The sequence below is a fragment of the Hevea brasiliensis genome, chromosome 15 (assembly GCF_030052815.1).
Source record: "Hevea brasiliensis isolate MT/VB/25A 57/8 chromosome 15, ASM3005281v1, whole genome shotgun sequence".
NCBI classification, from domain to species: Eukaryota; Viridiplantae; Streptophyta; class Magnoliopsida; order Malpighiales; family Euphorbiaceae; genus Hevea; species Hevea brasiliensis.
This window is the reverse complement of record NC_079507.1, coordinates 56,068,989-56,096,184: the sequence shown is the minus strand read 5'-3', so window position 1 is coordinate 56,096,184 and position 27,196 is coordinate 56,068,989. Positions and strand designations below refer to the sequence as shown.

Sequence of the window (27,196 nt, the reverse complement as noted above, 5' to 3'; positions counted from 1 at the left end):
TCACCTATAATCTATATTCCCTCAACCATACAACCCTTTTCTTTTCGTTCCTCTTTCAAAATTAAAAAAATTGTTTTATTTTTATCAAGAACTTAACATAAATTTAAAGATAATTTTAACACTACTTAATCAAATTTAAATGGTAATAAGTTGCCATCTTCTTACGAATTACCATAAATAAATTGCCATTTTTTATTTCAATATTTAGCTGTATTTATTTTTTTAAAATTATATGCATTTATTTTCATTTCTCTAATTTGTAAAATATTTTATTTTAGTGACCAAAATTTTTTAATAAAAAAATTTATTTTAATGTAAAAACTTTAAAAAAAACTATTTCTATTAATATTTTTTTATAAGGAAGTCGTGTCATCACTATAAATAGAGAGAATGTTTAATAAAATCCAGTTAAAAAATACTACTCGAATTGGTGTTTTCATGAGCATTTTTTTATATAGTAATGTGATAATTTATTTATAAAAACACTAATAAAATTATATTTTCTTTAGATTTTTTCATGAGATAATTTACTTATGAAAACCTCAATTGACATTTTGTTAAATGTTTTATCTATTTACAATGATGGAATAAATTATTTATGAAAATATCAATAAAGTGACATTTTCTAGCACATTATATTATTTTAATAAATAATTTTAATTTTATATTTTTTTAAATATTTTTTATTTTAACATTATTTTAATTCTTTCATTAAAAATACACAAATTATTTTCTTCTTTTTTTATAAAAAAATATTTATAAAAAAAAAAGTTTACTTTCCGCAAAAATTTTATTTTATTTACAATTCTGCTTATAACAAAACAGTGGAATATATTTAAAAGATTAAAATTATTTTATGATACCCATTTGTAAGAGAAAACTCAGTTTTTAAAAGAGACAGCAGAAGAATTAAAAGCTTATACAAACAAGTTTCTTCAAATATCGTTTTCCGGCAACAAAACAGAGCATGTGTAGGCTGAAGCAGCAAATAGAAGCAAGAAAGGTCGGATGTCGTGTAGAGAATTGAACAGAGATGCAAATCCACAGACATAGAAACAGCAGCGCCGATGATGCAAGGACTCCACCATCAACGACAGCAACTCGCTGCACTCCTTTCCGTTGCTCTCCCCACCGACGACTCCGCTTCCTCATCCTCTTCTTCAGCAACGGCCTCCACCGCCACCGCCTTAACAGTTGCCGCCGCTACTACTAAAACAACCAACTCTGATGATGACGACTCGGCTCGACTGGCCGCCATTAATTCCCTCCACCGTGCGATTATCTTTCCTCCTAACTCGCTCCTCGTTGCTCACTCTGCTTCTTTCCTCTTTCAGGGTTTCTCTCAGCTTCTTTCTGACAAGTACGTCTTCTTTTCCATCATTGCAAATTGCAATATCCATTGTTATGCGTTTCCATTTGTTCTTTTCATTTTGTTATTATTGTAATTTCAGTTGTAAGGAAAAGAAATTTGAAGTTTGTTCATTTGCTGGTTATACTCTTAATATTGTGTTTATCATTTCTTAGGGATTGAATTTTTGGCAATGTGGAGACAAAAGTTATTAACTGTGCTATAATGTTTTTACACTTGCATTGTTATTATTATATTTTTCTGATCTTTAATACTCTTTCTTTTCTTTTTTTTTGGGTATATCATTTGATTTTGAATTTTGTGAACTTTATCAAGTGACACTTTGCTTGTTGAACTCAGAGAAGCGAGGTTTTATCCATTCATTTTCGATGCTTCCTTAAAATTTCCACTGACCAAATGGGTTGTTCATGGAAAATGAAAGCATTATTAATTACAAAGCTAATTCAAAATTATTTGTTTGCACTAAACTGCTCTTTTTCCATGAAACTCTGATGCAGGTCATATTCAGTGAGGCAGGCTGCAGCCACTGCATATGGGGCTCTCTGTGCTGTGCTGTGCTCAATTCTTATCGGATCAAATGGAAGGCAGAATCACGTTATACTTGGAAGTCTGGTTGATAGGTTCATTGGCTGGGCTTTGCCATTGCTTAGCAATGTCAATGTCAGTGCTGGTGATGGGACCACAGAACTGGCAGTGGAAGGCCTACGTGAGTTTCTCAGTGTGGGAGATGTTGTGGGGATTGAGAGATATGCTTCACCAATACTCAAAGCATGCCAAGAACTTCTGGAGGATGAGAGAACCTCCTTGACTTTATTGCACCAGCTTCTCGGTGTTCTGTCTTTGGTTTCTTTGAAGTTTACTAGAATTTTCCAACCTCATTTTCTTGACATCGTTGATGTACTTCTTGGCTGGGTATTGGTACCAGATCTTGCAGAATCTGATAGGCGAATTATTTTGGATAGTTTCTTGCAATTTCAGAAACATTGGGTGGGAAATTTGCAATTTTCTCTGGGATTGCTGTCGAAGTTCTTGGGTGACATGGATGTATTACTGCAGGATGGCAGTCATGGAACCCAACCCCAATTTCGAAGGTTACTTGCATTGCTTTCTTGTTTTTCAACAGTGTTGCAGTCCACTGCTTCTGGATTGCTGGAAATAAATCTACTTGAACAAATTAGTGAATCTCTCAGCAAAATGCTTCCTCGGTTGTTGGGATGCTTATCTTTGGTTGGAAGGAAGTTTGGGTGGTTAAAATGGATTGGGGACTCATGGAAGTGCTTGACTCTCTTGGCAGAAATATTATGTGAAAGATTTTCTACTTTCTATCCACTTGCTGTTGATATCTTATTTCAAAGCTTGGAAATGAGTAGCACCACCCAAACTCGATCTGACAAGATTACCTCCTTTCAAGTTCATGGGGTTTTAAAGACTAATCTTCAGTTATTATCTCTGCAAAAACTTGGCCTCCTTCCATCATCAGTGCAGAAAATAATACAGTTTGATGCACCAATATCTCAGCAGCGTTTGCATCTGAATCATTTGGTGGCTGGAACCTCTGCCGCAACTTATGTTTTCTTGCTTCAACATGGGAATGATGAAGTTGTTCAACAGGCAATGACTTTGCTGATTGAAGAGCTGGATCTGTTAAAGGACATGCTAAAAAGAATTTCAGATGTTGGAGATGAGGTTAAGAGTGTTGCAGGTTCTAAATCCTATTCAAAAGTTGAGTTGTGTGCATTTGTGAAATTTGATTTGAAAGTTCTGTTAACTTGTGTTTCCTTGGGTGGGATAAACAATTTGATTAGCCAACCAGACATGGCTGCTCTTTATCTGAAGAGGTCGGAAAGGTTGACTTCTTTTATTGCTGAGAAATTGGATCCATTTGATTTACCTATTCAGGCCTATGTGGAGTTGCAAGTCAATGTTATCAAGACAATGGACAGGCTAGGTGCAGTAGAATTCTTGAGCAAGTGCTGCATAAGAAATCAGACTAGTATGAAAGCTTCTGTAGATGTTGATGTTGAAAAAGCCCATGACAGTTTCAGGGATGTTTATTCTAAAGTTATTGTGGAGCATCTGCGAAAAAACACTGTGATTCTTGTTAAAGCTCTACATGTTCTTTCTCCGCTTGCGGTTAAGGTAGTAGCCCTGGAATGGATCCAAAGATTCTGTGAGAATCTTATTCTTATTTATGAGAATTCAAATGTGAATAGCTTTTCTAATGCATCATTTGGATATGTAGGATGTATTGGAAGTATTCTTTTCTCAGTACTTGATGCTGCATTTGACAGGGAACCAAAAGTGAGATCATCTGTGGCTTTGGTTTTGGAGCTTCTTTTGAAGGCAAGGCTCATAGATCCCATGTTTCTCTTTCCCATAGCTGAAGTGGTCTTAGAAAAACTTGGTGATCCAGATATTGAAATAAAAAATGCATTTGTTAGACTGCTTTCCCATGTCATTCCCACAACAATTTATGTATGTGGTTTATGTGATCACGGAACATTTATCACATCAAGGCCCAATGCACTTATACTTGGTAACAGTTCTAATTTGCACTGGAAGCAATTATTTTCCCTGAAGCAGCTGCGACAGCAACTTCATTCACAGCAACTTGTTTCCATTTTGAGTTACATATCCCAAAGATGGAAAGTACCGCTTTCTTCTTGGATCCAACGGCTTATTCACAGCCGTCAAAGTGCAAAGGACCTTGTTCTAGGTCATATTGAGGAAACACAAAAATTTGGTGCCAATGTCCCCTGGTTGGATATAAAGGTGGATGAAGATATTCTGGAAAGAATTTGCTCAGTTAATAATTTGGCTGGTGCTTGGTGGGCTATCCATGAAGCAGCTAGATATTGTATTACAACACGGCTTCGAACTAATCTTGGTGGGCCAACCCAAACATTTGCGGCATTGGAAGGAATGCTTGTGGAAATTGCACATGTGCTACAGCTTGACATTGAGCAAACTGATGGAAATCTGAGTATAATAGGATCTTCTGGTGCTCATTTGTTACCAATGAGGTTGCTACTGGATTTTGTTGAGGCCCTAAAGAAGAATGTATACAATGCATATGAAGGGTCTGCTATTTTACCATCTGCTTCACGCCAGAGTTCATTGTTCTTTCGTTCAAACAGGAAGGTCTGTGAGGAGTGGTTTTCTCGTATATGCGAGCCAATGATGAATGCTGGATTAGCACTACAATGTCATGATGCTACGATTCAATATTGTAGTGTGCGTTTGCAGGAGCTTAAGAATCTTTGGGCTTCATCTTTGAAGGAGAAGTCTAGACCACATATGTCTGAGAATCTTCATAATATCAGGGATAAATTTTCTGGAGACATTTTGAGAGTTTTACGACACATGGCATTGGCTCTGTGTAAGAATCATGAACCGGAGGCATTGGTTGGTCTACGACAATGGGCTTCAATGACATTTTCTTCCTTGCTAGTGGATGAGAACCAGTCTCTGAGTCATAGTGGAATGTTGGGCCCTTTTGCCTGGATAACTGGTCTGGTACATCAGGCAGAAGGCCAGTATGAAAGAGCTGCTGCTTACTTCACTCACTTGTTACAGAATGAGGAGTCACTCAGCTCTATGGGTTCTGATGGTGTACAGTTTGCTATTTCACGTATTATTGAGTGTTATGCTGCTGTATCAGATTGGAGATATCTAGAATCTTGGTTAATAGAGTTGCAAACACTTCGTTCTAAACATGCTGGAAAGAGTTATTCTGGTGCTTTAACTACAGCTGGCAATGAAATCAACGCAATTCATGCGTTGGCACGCTTTGATGAGGGTGATTTTCAGTCAGCTTGGGCTTGTCTAGATTTGACCCCTAAAAGCAGCTCTGAACTTACACTTGATCCTAAACTTGCCTTGCAGAGAAGTGAACAAATGCTTTTACAGGCAATGCTGCTCCATCTTGAAGGGAAGGCAGACAAAGTGCCACATGAAATACACAAGGCCAAGTCGATGCTGGAGGAAATATTGTCTGTTTTGCCACTTGATTCTTTAACAGAAGCAGTGCCCCCTGCTACACAGTTATGCTGCATCTTTGTATTTGAAGAATGTCACAAGCTTAAGGGCAATCTGGTGAATTCTAAGCAACAGCAATCAATATTAAGTTCTTATATTGAGTCAGTGCAATCTGTTATGAATAGAGTTCATCAAGACTGTAATCCATGGTTAAAAGTTCTCCGGGTTTATCAAACCAATTTTCCAACTTCTCCAGTCACTCTAAAGCTCTGCATGGATTTATCAAGTTTAGCCCGTAAACAGGGAAACCTAATGTTGGCAAGACGTTTAAACAACTATCTCAGGGATCGTGTACTGAGTTCCTCTGAGCAAAGACATAGTGATTTCTTATTGTTAAATTTGCAATACGAGGATTTCTTGCTCATGTATGAGGAAAACAAGTTTGAAGATGCTTTTGCAAATCTTTGGTCATTTATCCGTTCTTGCATGTTTTCTCCTGCATCCATAGTTTCTGATTCAGATGATAATATTTTGAAGGCCAAAGCATGCTTGAAACTTTCAGGTTGGTTGAGAAGAGATTATCTGGATCTGAATTTGGAGAATATTGTTCACAGGATGCTAGCGGATTTTAGTGTTGATGATAAAGCTTTGCTCAGCAGAGGTGGACCATCTGTCAATGATGAGAACTTAAGTTCTAAACTGAGTCTGCGCATTATTGTTGAGGAAATTGTAGGTACAGCTACAAAATTGTCTACACAACTTTGCTCCATAATGGGAAAATCATGGATTTCTTATGCATCTTGGTGTTTCAGTCAGGCTAGAGACTCTCTCTTAGCTCCATGTGAAAATGTCCTCCGCTCATGCTCTTTCTCTTCTCTACTTCTTCCAGAAGTTCTGCCCGAAAGATTTAAGTTGACTGAAGATGAAAGAAGCCAAGTGCAGTATGCTGTTTTGAAGCTTTTTAGGAATGAGGGAGATGCTTTCAATGGTGAAGGGGGAGAGTGGAAACTTTGGTTTAATTCTATGCAACATCCAAGAATTAACAACCTTGTGGAGGCTTTGGTACACCAAGCAGTGGATATAATTGAAGCTGCTGCTGGGGCACCTGGTGCAGAAAATTCCAATGGTGAGTCCCTTTCTGCTACTCTAGCATCTCAGCTGCAAACCTTCCTAAGTGCAAAAGCTGGCCTCAAAGGAACAGATATCTCCACTGCGGTTAATGAGTTAGTTAATGTTTGGTGGTCTTTGAGGAGAAGACGGGTGTCTCTCTTTGGGTATGCAGCTCATGGTTTCATGCAATACCTGACATACTCATCTTTAAGGTTTTCTGATTATCAGTTGGCTGGCTCTGGGTGTGAGTCACTAAAACGAAAAACTGGCAGCTACATTTTGAGGGCTACCGTGTATGTGCTACACATCTTCCTCAATTATGGAGTTGAGTTGAAAGATACAATTGAACCTGCTCTTTCAACAATTCCCTTGTTGCCATGGCAGGTGAGAATCTCTCTCTGTCTCTCTCTCTCTCACACACACACACACACACACACATTTCACATCTTTATCTTGTCTTAATTTATTATTTTTGGGTTGATGCAATGACATATATTTTTCTTCTGCTTTTGATAGGAAGTCACTCCCCAGTTGTTTGCTCGTTTAAGTTCTCACCCAGAGCAACTTGTTCGCAAGCAATTGGAGGGTTTACTAATGATGTTGGCGAAGCAATCTCCTTGGTCCATAGTGTACCCAACACTAGTTGATGTAAATGCTAATGACAATAAACCTTCAGAGGAGCTTCAACACATACTTGGTTGCTTGGTAATGGAAATTTTATTCATCAAACTGCTAATCCATGCATCAGATGCCTATAACTTCTTTTATCATGTCAATTTTACAACTTATTTTGTCATATCAATTGACTTCCCTTTGATTATGGTGAAACCCTGCCAATTTTGAAACATCCATCCTTATTCCTTAATGACATCATGATTACTTGATGTTATACTTGTTGGTTGTAACTGGAAAATCTGGTTTCAGTTATTAGATATGATTCAACTATTCAAGGTGCCTTCACTCATCATTGAACTTATTTGCTCCAGAATCAATACATGTACCTAATGAGTTAGTTGTATGAGACTATTTTGTGTTATATCGTTTCTTCATATGCCTTAAAAGTTTATAAGCCAAGTGTATCCAAGATTAGAGTCAGGAATATTGCAGTATTAGTCTATTAGAATATTAGCTGATAAGAGTATCTAGAAATGATCAGGAAATTGATTTATTTAAGGGCAAACTTTGTAAAATGCACAGTTCTTCTAAGATACTTCAATACTTGCTCTGCAAGCCAAATGATTGGATGATCATATTCAGTATCTTACCTTAATTTTCATTTTACTAAGAAGTTTTTAACTTAGACTCCTTGTGCTCTACATTCTTAATTATCTAAATTTTATTCCATGTAAATCATTATTTACCAAGAGGTGATTCAGCAGAAATTGATAAGTATAATCTTGTCACATGCAGAGAGAGCTGTACCCGAGATTAATTCAAGATGTTCAACTGATGATAAATGAACTTGGAAATGTTACTGTTCTTTGGGAGGAACTATGGCTTAGCACACTTCAAGATCTTCATGCAGGTAAAGTGTAGATAACAATAATGAGGCCTCTGTTGTTCATAGTGCCAAAATTTTTCAAGTATGCTTTTCATGCTTCAATTTCGATGTTGTGTTTTATTGTATGTTTCATGTAGAATAAACCACTATGTGGTAGTTGGAATCTAAGGTTTGCATGCCATGATGCCATATATAAGCATTCGGTCAACATAAGATATATGTAGGTAGGGTAATACTGTTGTCATATACAATACTTTTCCAATGGAATAATAATTTTTTGCAAGGTCATGACATAATCTTCGGGTTCTTTACTCTTAGGAGCACAATGATTTTGGGTTTTCGCTACTTTCTGCTACTTGCTGATTTATTTTCTATGAACTAAGAGTTTAGGACTAACTGACTACATTTCTCTACCAGATGTAATGAGACGCATAAATGTGCTGAAAGAGGAAGCTGCACGAATTGCAGAGAATGCCACTTTAAGTCAGAGTGAGAAGAATAAGATAAGTGCTGCTAAATACTCAGCCATGATGGCTCCCATTGTGGTTGCTTTAGAACGCCGCCTGGCTTCAACTTCTCGAAAACCTGAAACTCCTCATGAAGGATGGTTCTATCGGGAATACAGAGAACAATTAAAGTCAGCCATTTGGACATTTAAGACTCCTCCAGCTTCAGCTGCTGCACTTGGAGATGTGTGGCGGCCATTTGATGATATTGCTGCATCATTAGCTTCCTATCAGAGAAAGTCATCAATAATATTAGGAGAAGTTGCACCCCAACTGGCTTCATTGTCATCTTCTGATGTTCCAATGCCTGGTCTTGAGAAGCAAGTCACAGTAGCTGAATCTGACAGAGATCTGACTATAACTCTTCAGGGAATGGTTGCAATTGCTTCTTTTTCTGAACAAGTGACTATCTTGTCAACCAAGACAAAACCTAAGAAACTTGTTCTACATGGTTCGGATGGTCAAAAGTACACTTATCTTTTGAAAGGGCGAGAAGATCTGCGCCTCGATGCCAGAATCATGCAGCTTCTGCAAGCTATAAATGGTATAATGGATTCATCTTCTGCAACTCGTAAGCATTTGCTGGCTATACGGTATTATTCTGTAACGCCAATCAGTGGTCAGGCAGGCCTTATCCAGTGGGTGGACAATGTGATAAGCATATACAGTGTGTTTAAGTCCTGGCAAAACCGTCTACAGCTAGCCCAGTTCTCAGCAATGGGTCCAGGCACTGGAAAAAATTCTGCTCCTCCACCTGTTCCTCGACCAAGTGATATGTTCTATGGTAAAATTATACCAGCACTTAAAGAGAAAGGTATAAGAAGAGTAATTTCACGAAGAGACTGGCCTCATGATGTCAAGCGTAAAGTTCTTCTGGATTTAATGAAGGAAGTTCCTAGACAGCTGCTATACCAAGAGCTTTGGTGTGCTAGTGAAGGGTTCAAAGCCTTCAGCTTAAAATTGAGGAGGTACTTTCTAAGGAACCTGGAAAAGTTAATACACTTATTCTCTTGTATAGTTTCACAACCAAAAATTTGAGCTTTGTAAGTGGGAGGCCCCTGCAATGCATAGGCTTTACATGAGTGCAAGTATTTATTACATTTTTTTTCCAATTTCACCACTTATTTATCTTTCCTTTTACTCTTTTTACTCGCTACACACACACACACACACACACACACACAAAATCTTGTAGCTATACTTGTTTGAAAGTTTGTTTCTCGATTGTCCAATTTTTGATATATGAAGCATGCAAAAATTTTTGGATTGGCTTCATGATAATATTAGTCATTCATAATTGCTTTTGCTGCATTGCTTCAACAAGTGAAAAGGGGGAATCTGGAAAGTAAATACAACCAAAATTTTAATCACAAAATGATACTGAATTGGCTTCAATGGTCCATCTAGTGCTTCTTTCTCTAGATATCTTCCTTTAGCAGATAATTGTTAGAAGATGGTTAGCATTGCTGAATTGATATGAAATGGAAGTTGAAGAAACTTAGATTGTGAATTATTTATGTTAGTGATCTTCTTTACCCCTTTCGCTTTTTGGATACATAGCATGTATTCAGTATCTGCATTCCCTTCGGGATTAACTCATTCATTATGTTTTTCACTTGTAGGTATTCTGGAAGCGTTGCAGCCATGAGTATTGTGGGCCACATTCTTGGTCTAGGGGATAGACATTTGGATAACATTCTGGTGGATTTCTGCAGTGGGGATATTGTGCATATTGATTACAATATTTGCTTTGATAAGGGGCAAAGACTAAAGATTCCCGAAATTGTTCCATTCCGTCTTACTCAGATGATTGAAGCTGCTTTAGGATTGACTGGAGTAGAGGGTACCTTCAGAGCAAACTGTGAGGCAGTTGTTGACATTCTGAGGAAAAACAAGGACATACTCTTGATGTTACTGGAGGTCTTTGTTTGGGATCCACTTGTAGAATGGACCCGAGGGGATTTTCATGATGATGCAGCAATTGGTGGTGAAGAAAGAAAGGGCATGGAATTGGCAGTTAGCTTGAGTTTATTTGCATCCCGGGTGCAAGAAATTCGTGTTCCCTTGCAGGTAATTAATCATCAAAAACTCTTGTATAGATCTTCCTTTCTTGAAGCACAATATCTGTTGTTTTCCTGAGATTGCCTATATTTGAAATGCAAAGGATCTGTTGAATTGATACTGTCCTTTATTTTTCTTATTTTGTTTACTGATAGTCATCTCTGAGTTGCTTTGGGTTACTTAATTTGGTATGATATTTTGTAAAACATTGCTTTGTAATAATCATTTTCTGTCCAGACGTTTCAGTCTTTGTGTTACTTCTGGCACTTCGGCGCTCCTTTTAACTTTGCACGCACTGATTTAGTTAGTTCTATTAAGTCATGCTTGATGTGAAAATTGTGTTGTAATATGAATAATGCCTGATGTCTTCAATTATGATCAGGAACATCATGATCTCTTGTTGGCTACCTTGCCTGCTGTTGAATCTGCTCTTGAGGTATGAAGCGTTGGTGCCTAAATGTTTTGTTTGCTTGAAAGATTTTAGTTTATACTCAACTATAAATTTTCCTAACTGAGAATGCATGTTCCAGAGGTTTTCTGATGTTCTAAACCAATATGAGCTTGCCTCTGCTCTTTTCTATCGAGCTGACCAAGAGAGATCCAGCCTTATTCTTCGTGAGACATCTGTGAAGTCGATAGTGGCTGAAGCAACTTGTAATTCGGAGAAAACCCGTGCATCATTTGAAATTCAGGCTAGAGAATTTGCTCAGGCAAAGGCTGTGGTAGTTGAGAAGGCTCAAGAAGCTGCAACTTGGATGGAACAGCATGGAAGGATCCTTGATGCATTACGGAGCAATTTACTTCCGGAAGTAGATACCTGCCTAAAGCTTACTAATATGGCTGATGCTTTGTCTCTTACATCAGCTGTTCAAGTTGCAGGAGTTCCTTTGACCATAGTTCCTGAGCCCACACAAGCACAATGCCAGGACATAGATAGGGAAGTTTCTCAACTCGTAGCTGAGCTGCATCATGGACTCTCATCTGCCCTAGCTGGAATGCAAGTATATTCTCTGTCTTTGCAAAGAATTCTACCTTTAAACTACCTTACCACTAGTGCAGTACATGGCTGGGCACAAGTGTTGCAACTGTCTGCAAACGCCCTATCCTCTGATATTCTCTCTCTTGCCAGAAGACAGGCTGCTGAAATTATTTCCACAGTACAAGGAGATAATCTTGATTCTGTTAAACATAGTCATGCTGATCTTTGTCTTAAACTGGAGAAATATGCAATTGAGATGGAGAAAGTTGAAGCAGAGAGTGCTGAGCTAGAGAGTTCTGTAGGCTTGGAGACTGAATCAAAAGTTAAGGATCGTCTTCTATCTGCTTTTGTTAAGTACATGCAGTCTGCCGGTGTTGTAAAGAAAGAAGATGCTAGTTCTTTTAATCAATCAGGACAATTAAAATATGATGCGACCAGGGATGCTAAGTTACCAGTGGAGCAGGAAGACAAGAAGGACAAGGTTCTATCTGTTTTAAATGTAGTTGTAAGTTCCTTGTACAATGAGGTTAAGCATAGGGTTCTTGACATATTTAGTGATTCTGCTGGAGGAAGAAATGCAAATGGTAGATTTGGAACTATTTTCTCTGAGTTTGAAGAGCAAATAGAGAAATGTGTACTTGTAGTGGGGTTTGTTAATGAACTGCAGCAATTTATTGGTTGGGACATAGCTAGTGGGGATATAGAAGTAAGCCACGCAAAAAATGATCCTGAAAAAAACTGGGCTTCCATATTTAAAACCTCTTTGCTTTCCTGTAAGAGTTTAATTGGGCAAATGACTGAAGTTGTTCTACTGGATGTGATGAGATCTGCTGTTTCATTGAATTCAGAAATTATGGACGCATTTGGATTGATCTCACAAATCCGGGGGACCATTGACACAGCATTGGAGCAGCTATTGGAGGTTGAATTGGAGAGGGCATCCTTGGTTGAACTTGAAAAGAACTACTTTGTTAAGGTTGGTCTCATTACTGAGCAACAGTTGGCTCTTGAGGAAGCTGCAATGAAAGGTAGGGATCATCTTTCTTGGGAAGAGGCGGAAGAGCTTGCCTCCCAAGAAGAAGCTTGTAGGGCACAGCTGGACCAACTCCATCAAACATGGAATGACAGGGAGATGCGTACAACTTCTCTCATAAAGAGAGAAGCTGACATAAAAAGTGCCCTGGTTTCTTCTGAATGCCATTTTCAATCTCTTATTAATACTGAAGAGATGGGAGAGCCACACATATTAGGAAGTAAAGCACTGTTGTCCTTGTTAGTTAAGCCCTTCTCTGAATTGGAATCTCTGGATAAGTCATTGTCAATTTGTGGTGGTTCTGTTATTTCTCGTTCGGACGAGTTTTCTAATTTGGCAGATCTTATGAGTTCAGGGTACTCAATATCTGAATATATCTGGAAATTTGGTGGCTTATTGAACAGCCATTCTTTTTTTATTTGGAAAGTGTGTGTTGTGGATTCTTTTCTGGATTTGTGCATACATGATGTTGCTTCATCTGTGGATCAAAATTTAGGATTTGACCAGCTTTTCAATGTTGTAAAGAGAAAGCTTGAAGCCCAACTTCAAGAACATATTTGTCGATACCTGAAGGAACGAGTTGCTGCTTCTTTCTTGGCTTGGTTGGACAGAGAAAATGAGCGTTTGAAGCTATTGGCAGAGACAACAAAGGAACTTCCTATGGACCAACTGAAAAAAGATGTTGGCATTGTCAGGAAGGTCCAGCTCATGCTTGAGGAGTACTGTAATGCACATGAAACTGCAAGAGCAGTGAGATCAGCAGCTTCCACCATGAAAAAGCACGGAAATGAACTCAAAGAGGCTTTTCACAAGACTGGCCTAGAGATTGTCCAATTAGAATGGATGCATGATGCTTTAATCCCTTCACAGAAGAGCAGAGCCACATTTCAGAAATTTCTTGCTATTGAGGATAACCTATATTCCATTATCTTAAACCTCAGCAGACCTAATTTGCTTGAAGGTATACAATCTGCTATAAAAAAATTGGCTAGGTCTATAGATTGCCTGCAAGCTTGTGAACGAAATTCCATTGTGGCAGAAGGGCAGCTTGAGAGAGCAATGGGATGGGCTTGTGGTGGTCCAACTTCCAGTATGACTGGAAATATGTCTAATAAAACTTCAGGAATTCCTCCTGAGTTTCATGACCATCTGATGAGGCGACAAAAATTGCTATGGGAAGCTAGGGAAAAGGCATCAGATATTGTCAAAATTTGCATGTCAATATTAGAATTTGAAGCATCAAGAGATGGGATTTTTCGAATCCCCGGAGAGATTTATCCTGTGATGACTGGTGGTGATGGCAGGACCTGGCAGCAAGCTTACTTGAATGCATTAACAAAATTGGAGGTTACGTACCATTCTTTTACATGTGAGTTTCCTGTCTTGCCAAATGGTTTGACCTATTTTAGTTAATGCCACTTTCTCATGGCTAGTGAATGTATTTTCTTCTGATTCTTTTCATAGGTGCCGAGCAAGAATGGAAGCTTGCACAAAGCAGTATGGAAGCTGCATCCAGTGGCTTGTATTCTGCAACTAATGAACTATGCATTGCATCTCTTAAAGCAAAGTCAGCTTCAGGTTAATGTCCTTCTGTTTACTATAATAAACATTCATCCCAATATGTGCACATGCATGTATGATATAGGTAATACGCTAAGGTGGACAATAGTGTAGGGGAACTATGTAAGAGAACCAGGGTTAATATCAAATATTATTGATTTGTTACTGTGTAATAGCCATAATGGCTGTTACACTATTGGCTGAGCAGTGGAGGAGAAGAAGAAGAAGAAGAAGAAGAAGAAGAAGAGGAGGAGGAGGAGGAAGAGCAGGGGGATGAGGGAGCATACCTGGATAGAGGGAAGAAATCCTTCTTTGATCTTCAGATATTTTATTTTATTTTGTCATTTTAATTCAAAGGAGGAGAAAAAGGAATGGGGGACCGGAGGAGGGAATAGAGCCGTTTGACACTGGAAACAATCATATATCATTGAACCCAAGAACACAATTGCATCAATCCATCCCACTTGTGTGCTTACTTATTCTCCATTGCTCTCCAACATGTTCACAACCATCTATGGACAGTTTCAGTTGCATGTTCTGATCCTTTTGTTTTATGCAGGTGATTTGCAGAGCACTGTTCTTGCAATGAGAGACTGTGCATATGAAGCTAGTGTTGCTCTATCCGCTTTTGGTCGTGTATCAAGGGGCCATACTGCTTTGACTTCTGAATCTGGCACCATGCTTGATGAGGTATTATTCTAGTGTATGTGCCATCAATTTTCTCTCCTATTTTTTTTGGTCTAAAAGGTACTTATGCATCATCAGCATGATAAGTGGGCTAGGCCTTTTCTTTTGGCCATTTTAAACATGCCTTTTTCTCATTCTGATCCATGGCTTTTGACCTGTGACCTCCATTGGTGCAAGAGTGAAGGATCATTGGATGCAACCATGAGAACCTTTTGATACATAACACCATTGTTGATCCTCTTGTATGGGCGCACTGCATGCATGTTTTGGAGAGAGGCTGGGGTTGGAAGATATTCTGTGTTATTTTAGTATCAGAGTAAATTTATGGTTGCTATCCACATTCATTGCACTTGGTTTGCTTGAATTTTTTTGGCTTGTGATCAATCTCACTGCCTAAGTAGTGGTTGGTGCAACTTGCCACTTCATTAGCATACTGTTACCCACTTACTGTGACATATTATGGCAGTAGGGCTGTAATCAATGACAGGTAACTTACCCAGTAATAGTTACACTGTCTTATTTAAAAGCTCGCCCCATTCTTGGTGTCTCAGCCAGTATGCTGACACATTATATTCACTATTGTGTTTTTGTAACTTCTAAGAATTTACAATGTATGTTTTAATCAGTTTCTTTGACATATAAGCTCAGTATTTTATAGGCTTTTAATTTGATTTTGTTAAGAATTTTGAGAACTAAAGAATAAGAAAGAAAGAAAGAAAGAAAGAAAGAAAGAGAGGGAGGGAGGGAAGAGAACCAAAGACTGCATCTTTATTATATTTTCTTCTATCGTTGATATAATAGAAGATCACATACTTATATACAACTCAAATCCCTAAATAGGAAAAAGAATAAAATCCCTAAAATTATGTTCTATAATTATGCTATACTAATTAGGAATACAAATCTCCACCTATTTAGGAAAATAAATCCTACACTAAATAGGAAAATATATTGACTTTCCATAACAATATAAATACTAAACTAAATAGGAATATATATAAAATCCATATTGACTTTTCATAACATTCACCCTTAAGTTGGAGCATGGAATCTCATCAATTCTAACATTCCCTCTTGATGAGATTCTTATTGAAGCCAGTAACTCTCTCACAATAGCTCACAAATAGCTCAACTAGCAGAGCCCAAGGTGGATTTAGAAGCACCTATACAAAGGCACCAACATAGAGCACTAAAACACAAAGTAACTTTCAGGGTTGCACTTCCATCTCCAAAGGTGATGTCGGCGAGGAACCACCGACACAACACAACTTAGAGGATTGCACTTCCCTCTCCAAAGGCAATGCCTGCAAGGAAAAAGACAAAATAGTGGTGAATCTTTATCTAACAGCTCACAAGTTTGTGATATGGTGGCTGTCCAAACTTCAACAAATCGTCAAAAGGAGTTCCAAAGTGGGGCAGCAGCTAGGATAAAAGGGACATAGTAATCAATATAGAAACTGAAAGTTACTTGAAATAGGAATTAAAATCAGTATAGAATAACCTAAAATCTTCACATAAAAGTGGCAGCAAAACCCATGACTCCACAAAACTGTTCCTGTGAACAGTGCCGTGAACAGTACCAAAGCCTTAATGAATTGAGATTTCTGATACCATATTAAGAGTTTAAGAACTAGAAGAATAAGAAAGAAAGAAACAAAGAAAGAAAGGGAGGGAAGAGAACCACAAAGACTACATCTTTATTATATTTTCTTCTATCTTAGATAGAATAGAAGATTACACACACACACACACACACACACACACACACACACACAACTCAAATCCGTAAATAGGAAAAAGAATAAAATCCCTAAAATTATGTTCTATAATTATGCTCTACTAATTGGGAATATAAATCTCTACCTATTTAGTAATATAAATCCTACACTAAATAGGAAAATACAAAATCCATATTGACTTTCCATAAAACACCCCCTTAAGTTGGAGCATGGCATGACAGCAGTAATAGTTAGAATATATCATTTTTTAATTTCTATGTATAATCTTTTAGTTCACTTTTGAAGTGGTCAACAGAATGTCGCCTGTCCAATAGTAATATATATATATATTTTTCTAATAAGCAAATAAGGGAAGGGGGAGCAGCATTAAAACCAAGAAACAAGTACACAAAATAAAGAAATTGGAGAGTTAAAAAAATCAACATAAGCTGGAAGGCTTCTTACATTTGTCTTTTATTTTTAAATGTTTGTAGACAATGAGGTGAAAATAATGGAAACATGATCAGTGTATGACTTAAGCTTCTATTTGTAAGCTAATTACCTGAATGTAACTCGATTAAACTAAATTTGTATCACAGTAGTTGCTTTTGTTGGGGTTGAGTTGTTTTGGGTGTTCATTCTAGTTTATACTTCTTGTGTACATGGGAATACTTTTTTTTCGCATCCATAATAAAACTCCTACTTTTACTTTAATTAAAGAAAAATGATAGGCTGCACCAATCCCCTTCTACTGCTCTCCCTTTGTCAAGCATCATCTAATAGATGCTGGCCAATATTGTTATTATTACATATTGATATTGAACGACCTCAACCAGATGCTATGAACAACATAATGGATTTATTTTCTTCTATTGCTTTTGCTTAATTTAGGAGGTGGCCTTGGGTTGCTTACCTAACACAAACACCAACATTCATCTTCTATATGTACCCTCTTGTATATGGACTGTCTTTTTCTATTTTCTTATTTTGCAGTCTTTCTCATGGCCTCTTTTTTTGGGCATTTGTGTTGCATTTCTCTTTAGGTTCTTGCAATAACTGAAGATCTGCATGATGTTTATATATTGGGAAAGGAGGCTTCTGCAGTACACCATTCTCTTATGGAGGATCTTTCAAAGGTTTTACATGTCTCATGACTTGTTTTATAGTTTCTTAATTGTGTTCTGTGTTAAAGATGACGCAGCGTGAAGCTTAAGAAAGAACACTCACACAACACACAATGTGTTTGGGAGAAAATCTCAGCAGAATTTTATTAATCAAATCTCTAAAACCTGAAAATACATAGAATTAAGGGCTATTTATAGAGTTTTGTTCTCCTAAACCTAATAGGAAAATATAATCCTAACTAAAGTAGGAATTTTAGTTACTTCTAAAATAGGAATCTGTTACATATTATAGAAGGAAGAAAAGAAATAATAATGTTAGGCAGAATAATCTAGTAGGGAATGTTTTGGAGGGAAATGTTGTTGAGGAAGTTAGAAGGAAGAACTGAATCTGGTCACAGTTAAGGAAGAACTGAATCTGGTCACTGAATCTGGTCACAGTTAGTTGTGTAACTGCTCTATAAAAGGAAAGACCCTCATCTGTATTCATGCATTCCATTAATGAATCAATAACAGACTTTCTCTCTCTCATTCTACTATTTTCTTTTCTCATCTAAATCTAAATTCTCTTCTCATCTACTTCTATTCTCTTGATCTGTTTTCAATCTTGCATTCAGAGGATAAATTAGGATTGAACCCTAACAATTTGGTATCAGAGCAAGGTTACGACGGGATTAGATCTGCAATTGTGATTCTGGCAGTCGCATGATGACCAGATCTGGAGTAGTTACTTAGGATTCAACTAATTCAGCCAAAATAGCTGAATTGGAGGAACAAATTAGGGTTATGCAGGAGGTATCGAAGAAGGATAAGGAAGAATTGAGGGGAGAAATTAAGCAAAATGCAGACAAGATCTTGGAGGAGATGCGATCCTTGTTTGCAGTTGTTATGATGGATAAAAGTAAGGGAAATAATTCTGGAGAAAATGAAGTAGCTGGATCTCAGAATCGCTGCTCTCGGAGGGAAGGGAATTCTGCCCAAACCAAACGAGAATGGGAATCAGCAACAGAAAGAAGATAATAATGCTGGATCTACAGCAAACAATGAAGGTATGTCAAAGATCTTGCCGAAAGTCAAATTAGTGGCATTTGATGGGAAGGAACCTAGGGCTTGGGTTAGGAAATGTATCAAATACTTTGAGGTGTATAGAGTACCTAAAGATCAAATGGTAGGAATTGCTAGCCTTTTTTTAATAGATAGGGCTGATGCCTGGTATCACAATTGGATAAAGGGGGATGGATCTCATGCTTGGGATGATTTTGAAAGGGAATTGTGTGGAAGATTTAGAGAGGAAGGGCTAGAGGATATTGTGGAAGAATTTATGAAGATGAGACAAGAGAGATCTATTGAAGAATACTTGGATAAGTTTGAGGATATTAGAATAAGGTTGGAAAGGGTGATGCCTAGTTTGGGAGAAGCTTATTTCCTTTCTGGTTTCATTGGAGGATTGAGAGATGACATTAGACCCATGGTGAGAATGATGAGACCTACTAGCCTTGCCCACGCTTTTGAAATTGCAAAATTTCAAGAACAGCTACTTAATTGTAGTAAGAAACCTAATTCTTTCACCAGAAGCTACCAGAACAGTACCAAAACTTCCTTTGTTCCATCATCATCATCTTTTCCTTACAAATCTGCCCCAACTTATTAAAATTTTCCTTATGCACCAAACCACCCAATTTTGATCAAAATAATAACCTGAAACAGCCCATCTCCACCCAAAAACCAGTACTTGCAACCAGTCAAGCTTCACAACAAATCAAGCTGCTACTAGACCAAATCCTAATACTGCACCTAATTCCAACAACATTAGACAACCAAGGCCCTGCTTTAAATGTGGAGATAAGTACTTTCCTGGTCATCAATGTAAGCAACAGAAATCTGTGATGGCTATTCAATCTTGTGAATATGAGGAATCTGCATTTCAAATGCAAGGGCAGGATATGGAAGATGGGGAAGAAGTGTGGCATGATGTTATGGAAGGGAATGGAAGTGGAGAAGTAGATGAAATAACCCTTTCTGTACATGCTATTGAGGGTAGACAGGGGATAAAAACTATAAGGATGTTAGGGAAGCATAAGAACAGGGAGTTATTGATTTTAATTGACTCTGGCAGCACTTATAGCTTCTTAGATGTTAAAGTAGCAAGGGATTTGAAGGTGCCTGTAGTAGATGTGACTGCTTTTGCAAAGATGATGATGGCGAGAAGAATTTCCAGCACTTGTATCAGTCCTAATTTTAACTAGAAAATGCATCATTATTCTTTCTGTTTTGACTTCAGGTTGCTGGATATGGGGAGCTTTGATATAATACTTGGAGTTGATTGGCTGAAAACTTTTAATCCAATTTTATTTGACTTTGAGAGTTCCTCAGTCAGTTTCCACAGGGCTGGTACAATGATTACATTACAAGGAATCACAGATGCTACTCCACAGCAAACACTTTTGAATTGTATGAACTGTGGTAAGCTAGTTCATAAGAAGGGAGGAGACTTTCAAACCCCATTATTCTGTCTACAAATTTCTCCAGTGCAGGGGTCTAATGCTGAAAGTACTGCCATGGCAACTAATTCATCCTCTACTACTTATCCTATGGATTTGCAACTATTATTGGACAAATTCCATTGTATATTTGAGGATCCTAAAGTGTTGCCACCTTTTAGAAGCCATAATCACTCAATTCCTTTACTGCCATCTGCTCAGCCTGTTAATATCAGGCCATATAGGTATCCACACTTCCAAAAGACTGAAATAGAAAAATTGGTGAAAGAAATGTTAGGGAGTAGAGTCATACAACCAGTAATGACCCTTATGCTTCTCCAGTGTTGCTTGTCAAGAAAAAAGATGGCTCATGGAGGTTTTGTGTTGATTACAGAAGATTGAATGATCTCACCATTAAAGATAAATTTCCAATTCCTATTATAGATGATCTTCTAGATGAGCTTCATGGTGCTTCAATCTTTTCTAAGATTGATTTGAAAGCTGGATACCATCAAATTAGAATGAATCCCTCAGATGTTCATAAGACAGCCTTTAGAACACATCATGGGCACTATGAGTTTACTGTCATGCCTTTTGGGTTGACAAATGCTCCAGCCACATTTCAAGCTCTTATGAACCACATTTTTCAATCTTTGCTGAGGAAGTTTGTTTTGGTATTCTTTGATGACATTTTGATATATAGTTCTTCATGGAAAGAGCATTTGCAGCACCTAGAAGAAGTGTTTAAAATCCTGCAACAACAAAGAATTGTATGCTAAGCTTAGCAAGTGTTCTTTTGGGCAGCATGAGATTGATTATTTGGGACACATTATTTCTGGCAAAGGTGTAGCAATTGATCCTACTAAGATACAAGCCATGATATCTTGGCCTACTCCCAAATCAGTTAAAGAACTCAGGAGTTTCTTGGGATTAACTGGCTACTATAGGAAATTTGTTCCTCATTATGGAATAATTAGCAAGCCCCTTACTGATTTACTCAAAAAAGATGCATTTCAATGGGATGAGAAAGCACAACAGGCCTTTGAGCAACTTAGGGCTGCTATGTCCCAAGCTCCTGTGTTAGCCTTGCCAAATTTTACAAAACCTTTCATAGTGGAGACTGATGCTAGTGGTATGGGTATGGGAGCTGTGCTGCAGCAGGATGGGCATCCACTTGCCTTCATTTCTAAGGCATTTGGTCCTAGGACAAGGTCTTTATCAGTTTATGAAAGGGAATTATTGGCTATAACATTTGCTGTGTCAAAATGGAGACATTACTTGGAACAGGGACCCTTTTTCATAAAGACTGATCATGAAAGTATCAAACATTTGTTAGAGCAGAGGTTGCATACTAACTTGCAACTTCGAGGGGTTTCTAAATTGCTGGGTCTGCAATACAGAATCCTATACAGAAGAGGGGTGGATAATAAGGTGGCAGATGCCCTGTCTAGGAGACCTGCACCTTTGGAAGCTACTTTACTGGCCTTGCATTCTTCTTCTCTGCAGCCTACTTGGATGTCACAATTAATTCATAGCTATGCTACTGATAAGCAAGCTAATGACTTAATTTCTCACCTTTCTATTGATGCAAATGCACATCCTGGGTACTCTTTGAAAGATGGATTGTTGTTTTACAAAGACAGACTTTATGTGGGCAGAACAGGACATTTGAGGGAGCATTTATTAGCTCTCTATCACAATTCACACTTAGGAGGACACTCAGGAATTAATGCTACTGCAGTGAGACTTAGCAGGCATTTCTTTTGGCCTGGGATGCTTAAGGCAGTAGTTGAGTGGATAAGAAGTTGTGATGTTTGTGCCAGGTGTAAGGTTGAGACTTGTGCCACCCCTGGGCTGTTACAGCCCTTGCCTGTTCCTCATCAAGCTTGGCAGCACATCACTATGGACTTTGTGGAGCAGTTGCCAAAGTCCAAAGGCAAAGACACCATTCTTGTGGTTATTTGCAAATTTACTAAGTATGCTCACTTTTTGCCACTTCAGCATCCCTTTTCTGCCTCTGATGTTGCCAAATTATTCTTGGATTTTGTCTTTAAATTACATGGTTGTCCTATTACTATTATCTCTGATAGAGATAAGATTTTTACTAGTTCTTTTTGGAAAGAACTATTCAGGTTGTTGGGAACCAAATTGGCTTATACTTCAGCATACCATCCCCAATCAGATGGTCAGTCTGAAAGGCTAAACCAAAGTCTGGAAGGGTACTTGAGGTGTAATTGTTATCAACAACCACATTCTTGGGCCAAGTGGTTACCATTGGCCGAGTGGTGGTATAATACTAGCCATCATTCTTCCTTGAAAATGACTCCATTTGAGGCTCTCTATGGTTACAAGCCACCTCCCTTGACATTTCTGCCTTTGGATAATACTGTTGTAGGTGCTGTTGTTGACTTTGTGAAGGATAGGCAGCACATGTCTCAGCTAATTAGGGACAATCTACTAATGGCTCAGAATAGGATGAAACAGTATGCAGATAAAAAGAGGTCTGAGAGGACTTTTGAAGTGGGGGACTGGGTTTACCTTAAGTTGCAGCCCTACAGACAAACATCAGTGGCTCTAAGAAAGAATTTCAAGCTATCAGCAAGGTTCTATGGTCCATTCCAGGTAGAGGCTAAAGTGGGTTCTGTTACTTATATATTGAAGTTACCTCCCACAGCATCCATTCATCCTGTTTTTCACGTGTCACTCTTAAAGAGAAAAGTAGGTGAAGGTAATGTTGTAGTCCAAGATTTTCCCACTTTTCAGGATGACATGATTGTGGTAGCTCCTGAAAGGGTGTTGAAGACAAGAATTGTAACTAGGCAACAGCAGCAGGTCCTTCAAGGCCTCATTAAATGGCTTCATTTGCCTGAGGAGGAAGCTACATGGGAAGATCAGTCTTTTATCCAGAGCCAATTTCCTAACTTCAAATCTTCTTGGGGACAAGAAGATTGTCTTGGGGGGGGGGGGAGGGGGAAAAGAAATAATAATGTTAGGCAGAATAATCTAGTAGGGAATGTTTTGGAGGGAAATGTTGTTAAGGAAGTTAGAAGGAAGAACTGAATCTGGTCACAGTTAAGGAAGAACTGAATCTGGTCACTGAATCTAGTCACAGTTAGTTGTGTAACTGCTCTATAAAAGGAAAGACCCTCATCTGTATTCATGCATTCCATTAATGAATCAATAATAGACTTTCTCTCTCATTCTACTCTTTTCTTTTCTCATCTAAATCTAAATTCTCTTCTCATCTACTTCTATTCTCTTGATCTGTTTTCAATCTTGCATTCAGAGGATAAATTAGGGTTGAACCCTAACAGAATCCTAGTAGAATAGGAGGAAATAATCTAAAAACAATTAAAATAGGAAGAAAAAAAAGCCTAACTAGAATAGGAGAAGACATTAAAATCCTAAATCAGTGTAGTCAAAACTCAAAAGCGCAGAAAGCACTCACTTAAGCATTCAAGCGCAACGGCAAATAGGAAAGTGCTTTTCATATGCTAAGCGAAGCACATTTAGTGAAGCGAGGGCTTTTTGTGCTTAAAGTGCCAAAAAAAATAAAAATAATAAATAAATAAGTGCAAAGAGCCTCAACTTCAAGGCCAATGTAAGAGGATGCTGAGCCTGATTTAGATGAAGATTTTGATGGAAATGGATCTAATTTTGGAGATGATAAAAGTGTTGATGACTTTGATGGGAAATCTAGTGAAGATCTTTAGGTCGTTATTATGAATTTGAATGCTAAAAGCTTTTGGATGTTTGATGATTTTAAAGTTTTGGCTTGTATTTTCTTTGCATATTATGTTATTAGTTAATTTTTTTTTATTAATTTTGCACTTCAATGAAGTGAGTGCTTTTTTTGCTCTTTAAGTAATGGGGTGATGCATGGCTTTGAGTGCACCATATACTTTTAACTACCTTGTCCTATATAGGATAGAAAACTATCTAAGCCCTAGATGGAATAGGAAACTAATATAAACAAAAACTTAATTAGAATAGGAAACATTAAAATTGAATGGGAAAAATTAAAAATAAAAACACAGCTTCCACATGAACATGCTCCGCATCAAAAGATGATCTGTCTGTATTGTTGTCGTGTTGTTTTCTAATGTTGCAAGATTGGATATTCTTCAAACTTTCTGCTGATTTAGAACTGTTGTCATCAAAATTTTATCAGCTGATTATTTTTGCTTTTGGGCAGGCAAATGCAATCCTTCTTCCACTTGAATCAGTATTGTCTAAAGATGTGACTGCCATGACAGATGCAATGAATAGGGAAAGAGAGACTAAGATGGAAGTATCTCCAATTCATGGACAAGCCATATACCAATCTTATCGTGTGCGAATTAGGGAGGCTATTCAGACATTTATGCCCCTGGTACCATCATTTACATTATCCGTGAAGGGACTATATTTGATACTGATGAGGCTGGCACGAACTGCAAGTCTTCATGCTGGCAATCTCCATAAGGTAAAGTCCATCTTTTGAGATTAGCACCTTGCAAGTGATCATACTTTGACAATGGAAACATAACAGAGCGTAATCTCTCTTTCTCTCTCTCTCTCCCTCTCGTTTTATTTTTGGCAGGCTCTTGAAGGACTAGCAGAAAGCCAGGATGTAAAATCACAGGGAATTAGTTTGTCAAGGGCGGATCTTGATGGTGGTCCTAATGAATTTGATGACAAGGGAAGTGATAGACTCTCTACTTCTGATGGTGGGAGCACTAAAGATTTCCTTGGTGATACTGGACTCTCTTTGCAAGATAAAGGATGGATTTCTCCACCAGACAGCATATGCAGTGGCAGCTCAGAATCTGGAATTACTGAAGCAAGTCTTGTGGATAGCTCCAGTGATCTGGCAGAAGTAATAGGACAATTTTCACATAGCAGGGTTGTGACAGACTGTCTTAATTCTGCTCCATCTTCTCAAGCTCATTACCAGGAACTTTCACAATCTGGTCAGTTAATATCCAAATGTGAGGAGGTGAACAATAGTGATAATAGTTATGTTACAGGAGCTAGTGAGTTAAATGAACACCGAAAATCTGCGGCATTATCAAGTGGTGAAGCTGCAACTGCCCATGTTGAGTCTTTGCTACCTCTGAATGAGGACAACTCAACACTGAAATATGATGTTAAAGATGATGGCATATCCTCATTAAGCAAAGTTAAGATTGAAGATGAAAATCTTGAAGCTTCGCATCCTAATTCTCGCATTGGGAACAGAGTGGCCAGAGGTAATCTCAAATCTATCTATGCCGAGTAATCTGTTAATGCCTTTCAATTCCTGTCTTTACTCATTTATTGGGAAAAAATTTTTGGATCGTGAGACCAGTGGATAATGGGATCTTTCACAAGTTTCTAGTTGAAACTTTTTATTTGCTTTGCCCCTAGAGATCAAAGAATACAACAAAACACATTAGCTTTTTTTTTTTCCCGCTTTACTTTGTCATAGTTCTGTCTCTAATAATGAAAAATTAGTTTTCACAATACAAGCAAGTTGGAAATTATTATACTGTGGTTATAAAATTTGACTTCCCTATGAATCTAATTAGTGGTTGTGAATAACCTTCCAGGCACCATTCTTTGCCCTTGTATTTCCTGATCTGTTTAGCCTAAAATTAGCAGTTACGTATTTTTTTATTCTTGTGTTGCATGTTAATTATCCATCAGTATGTTGAAACAATTTAGGAAAAGAATGTTTTGGAAACATGCCTTCTGGAAAATTATTACAAAAACAAGTCACATGGATTATATTCCCACAAAGCTAGGGGCTACAGATTTCATACTTCTGATATATCCAATTTTATGCTTCCTAAAATTGGCCTCACTTAAAGGCTTTGTATTTCGCAAATTGAGCTGACTGGTATTTCATCACTTCCAACCATGCGCAATGCATTTAGTCTGGTAATTAGTAGGTGCATATGCTGTTGTAGCTGATGTCATTTAGCCCTCTCCTTTTTTCTTGCAATAGAACATATTGAAATTGCATTGGCCTCAGATTTGAAATCATGTTTTGTCATATCTGGTTACCTGTAGGTAAAAATGCATATGCTATCTCAGTGCTAAGGCGAATTGAGATGAAAATAGATGGTCGAGATATTGCTGAAAACAGGTATATAGTTTATTCATATATATTTACTCTCTCTGAAATTTTTATTAACCAAAATTTTATCCTTTTACCGTTTCCTCACTTTCCCCCTAACAGAACTATTTTCTCATGTCTCAGAGAAATTAGTGTTGGAGAGCAAGTGGATTATCTAATTAAGCAAGCAACGAGTGTAGATAATCTTTGCAACATGTATGAAGGTTGGACACCTTGGATTTGAACTTGTGAAGTCTGTGCTTTCTTGACAGATCCTGAATTCTATGCAAGAATGTCTGAGCATGGTGCTGCGACAATGAATGGCTAGACACTGGTCTAGAACATTTTCCTAGCTCAATTAAGCTTCGGGACATATTGCCTACAGCCCTATCCATCTGGTTTCAGGACAATGAAGAGTCGATAGCACTCTTTTGTCAGAAATTGCAATCAATTAGTCATGAGCGCTTTAAGGGGTACTATCCTAGTGTCTCCACTTGACCAATGCCATCCCCGTTGAGGAATCAGAGACAGAAGGGGCACAGGGCATATCCCAAGCCTGCACGAGACATGTAGCATCTTAACCATGCAGCAGCATATGCAGTGTAGACAGGAAACATTATGCCCTGCAAAGATTCAACAATCTCGCCATCCGCGTCCAAGAGGGGTTTCAACTTTAACAGTTCAAAACTCATTCTGTAGATGGCAACAAGTGAATGCAGAATTCCATGCATTCAAGAGGAATTTCAGTTGTAATTCATTCTCCGGCTTGGTGCCAGTCAGATTAGTCGGCATTGAATTAATGCTTCCCCAGAAGCAGTCATCATGCAACCCGGACCACCAACATCGCTATTGTATTCGGTTTTTACCAATGGGATCTGAGTACCATATTATTCTTAGTTCTTATTCATGTTGCTGTATGAGAACCCTAGCTTTTAGCGCTTAACAATTTGAAGATATCTTTGATTGTCGGCAACTCTTTTTTTGTCCCATTATTTCATTTCTTTTTGGCTCTTA

The 27,196-nt window shown here is 37.9% G+C and overlaps 1 protein-coding gene across 4 annotated transcripts; it reads left to right on the top strand.

Annotated features, from left to right (window-relative positions):
* Positions 1-840: 840 nt before the first annotated feature.
* On the top strand, positions 841-27,196 carry LOC110665069 (uncharacterized). 4 transcript variants are annotated; one of them, XM_021825057.2, is made up of 15 exons: positions 841-1,360; positions 1,867-6,841; positions 6,974-7,162; positions 7,868-7,982; positions 8,376-9,432; positions 10,087-10,534; positions 10,908-10,961; positions 11,056-13,906; positions 14,002-14,115; positions 14,657-14,787; positions 17,546-17,638; positions 24,299-24,568; positions 24,686-25,334; positions 26,137-26,212; positions 26,327-27,196. In XM_021825057.2, the coding sequence occupies exons 1-15, from the start codon at positions 1,068-1,070 to the stop codon at positions 26,424-26,426; spliced, it is 11,415 nt and encodes a 3,804-aa protein (XP_021680749.2). In that variant the 5' UTR covers positions 841-1,067; the 3' UTR covers positions 26,427-27,196. The 4 variants fall into 4 exon arrangements, with proteins under 4 accessions (XP_021680749.2, XP_021680750.2, XP_057992028.1 ...); XM_021825058.2 differs by lacking the exon at positions 841-1,360 and having other exon boundaries at positions 3,338-3,508; positions 3,661-6,841; XM_058136045.1 differs by lacking the exon at positions 841-1,360 and having other exon boundaries at positions 3,368-3,508; positions 3,612-6,841.

Coding starts and splice junctions, on each gene's coding strand:
- LOC110665069 (XM_021825057.2), top strand. CDS start 1,068: ATGATGCAAGGACTCCACCATCAACGACAGCAACTCGCTGCACTCCTT. Junction 14,116..14,656: donor TAAAGCAAAGTCAGCTTCAG/GTTAATGTCCTT, acceptor TGTTTTATGCAG/GTGATTTGCAGAGCACTGTT. Junction 17,639..24,298: donor TTATGGAGGATCTTTCAAAG/GTTTTACATGTC, acceptor GCTTTTGGGCAG/GCAAATGCAATCCTTCTTCC.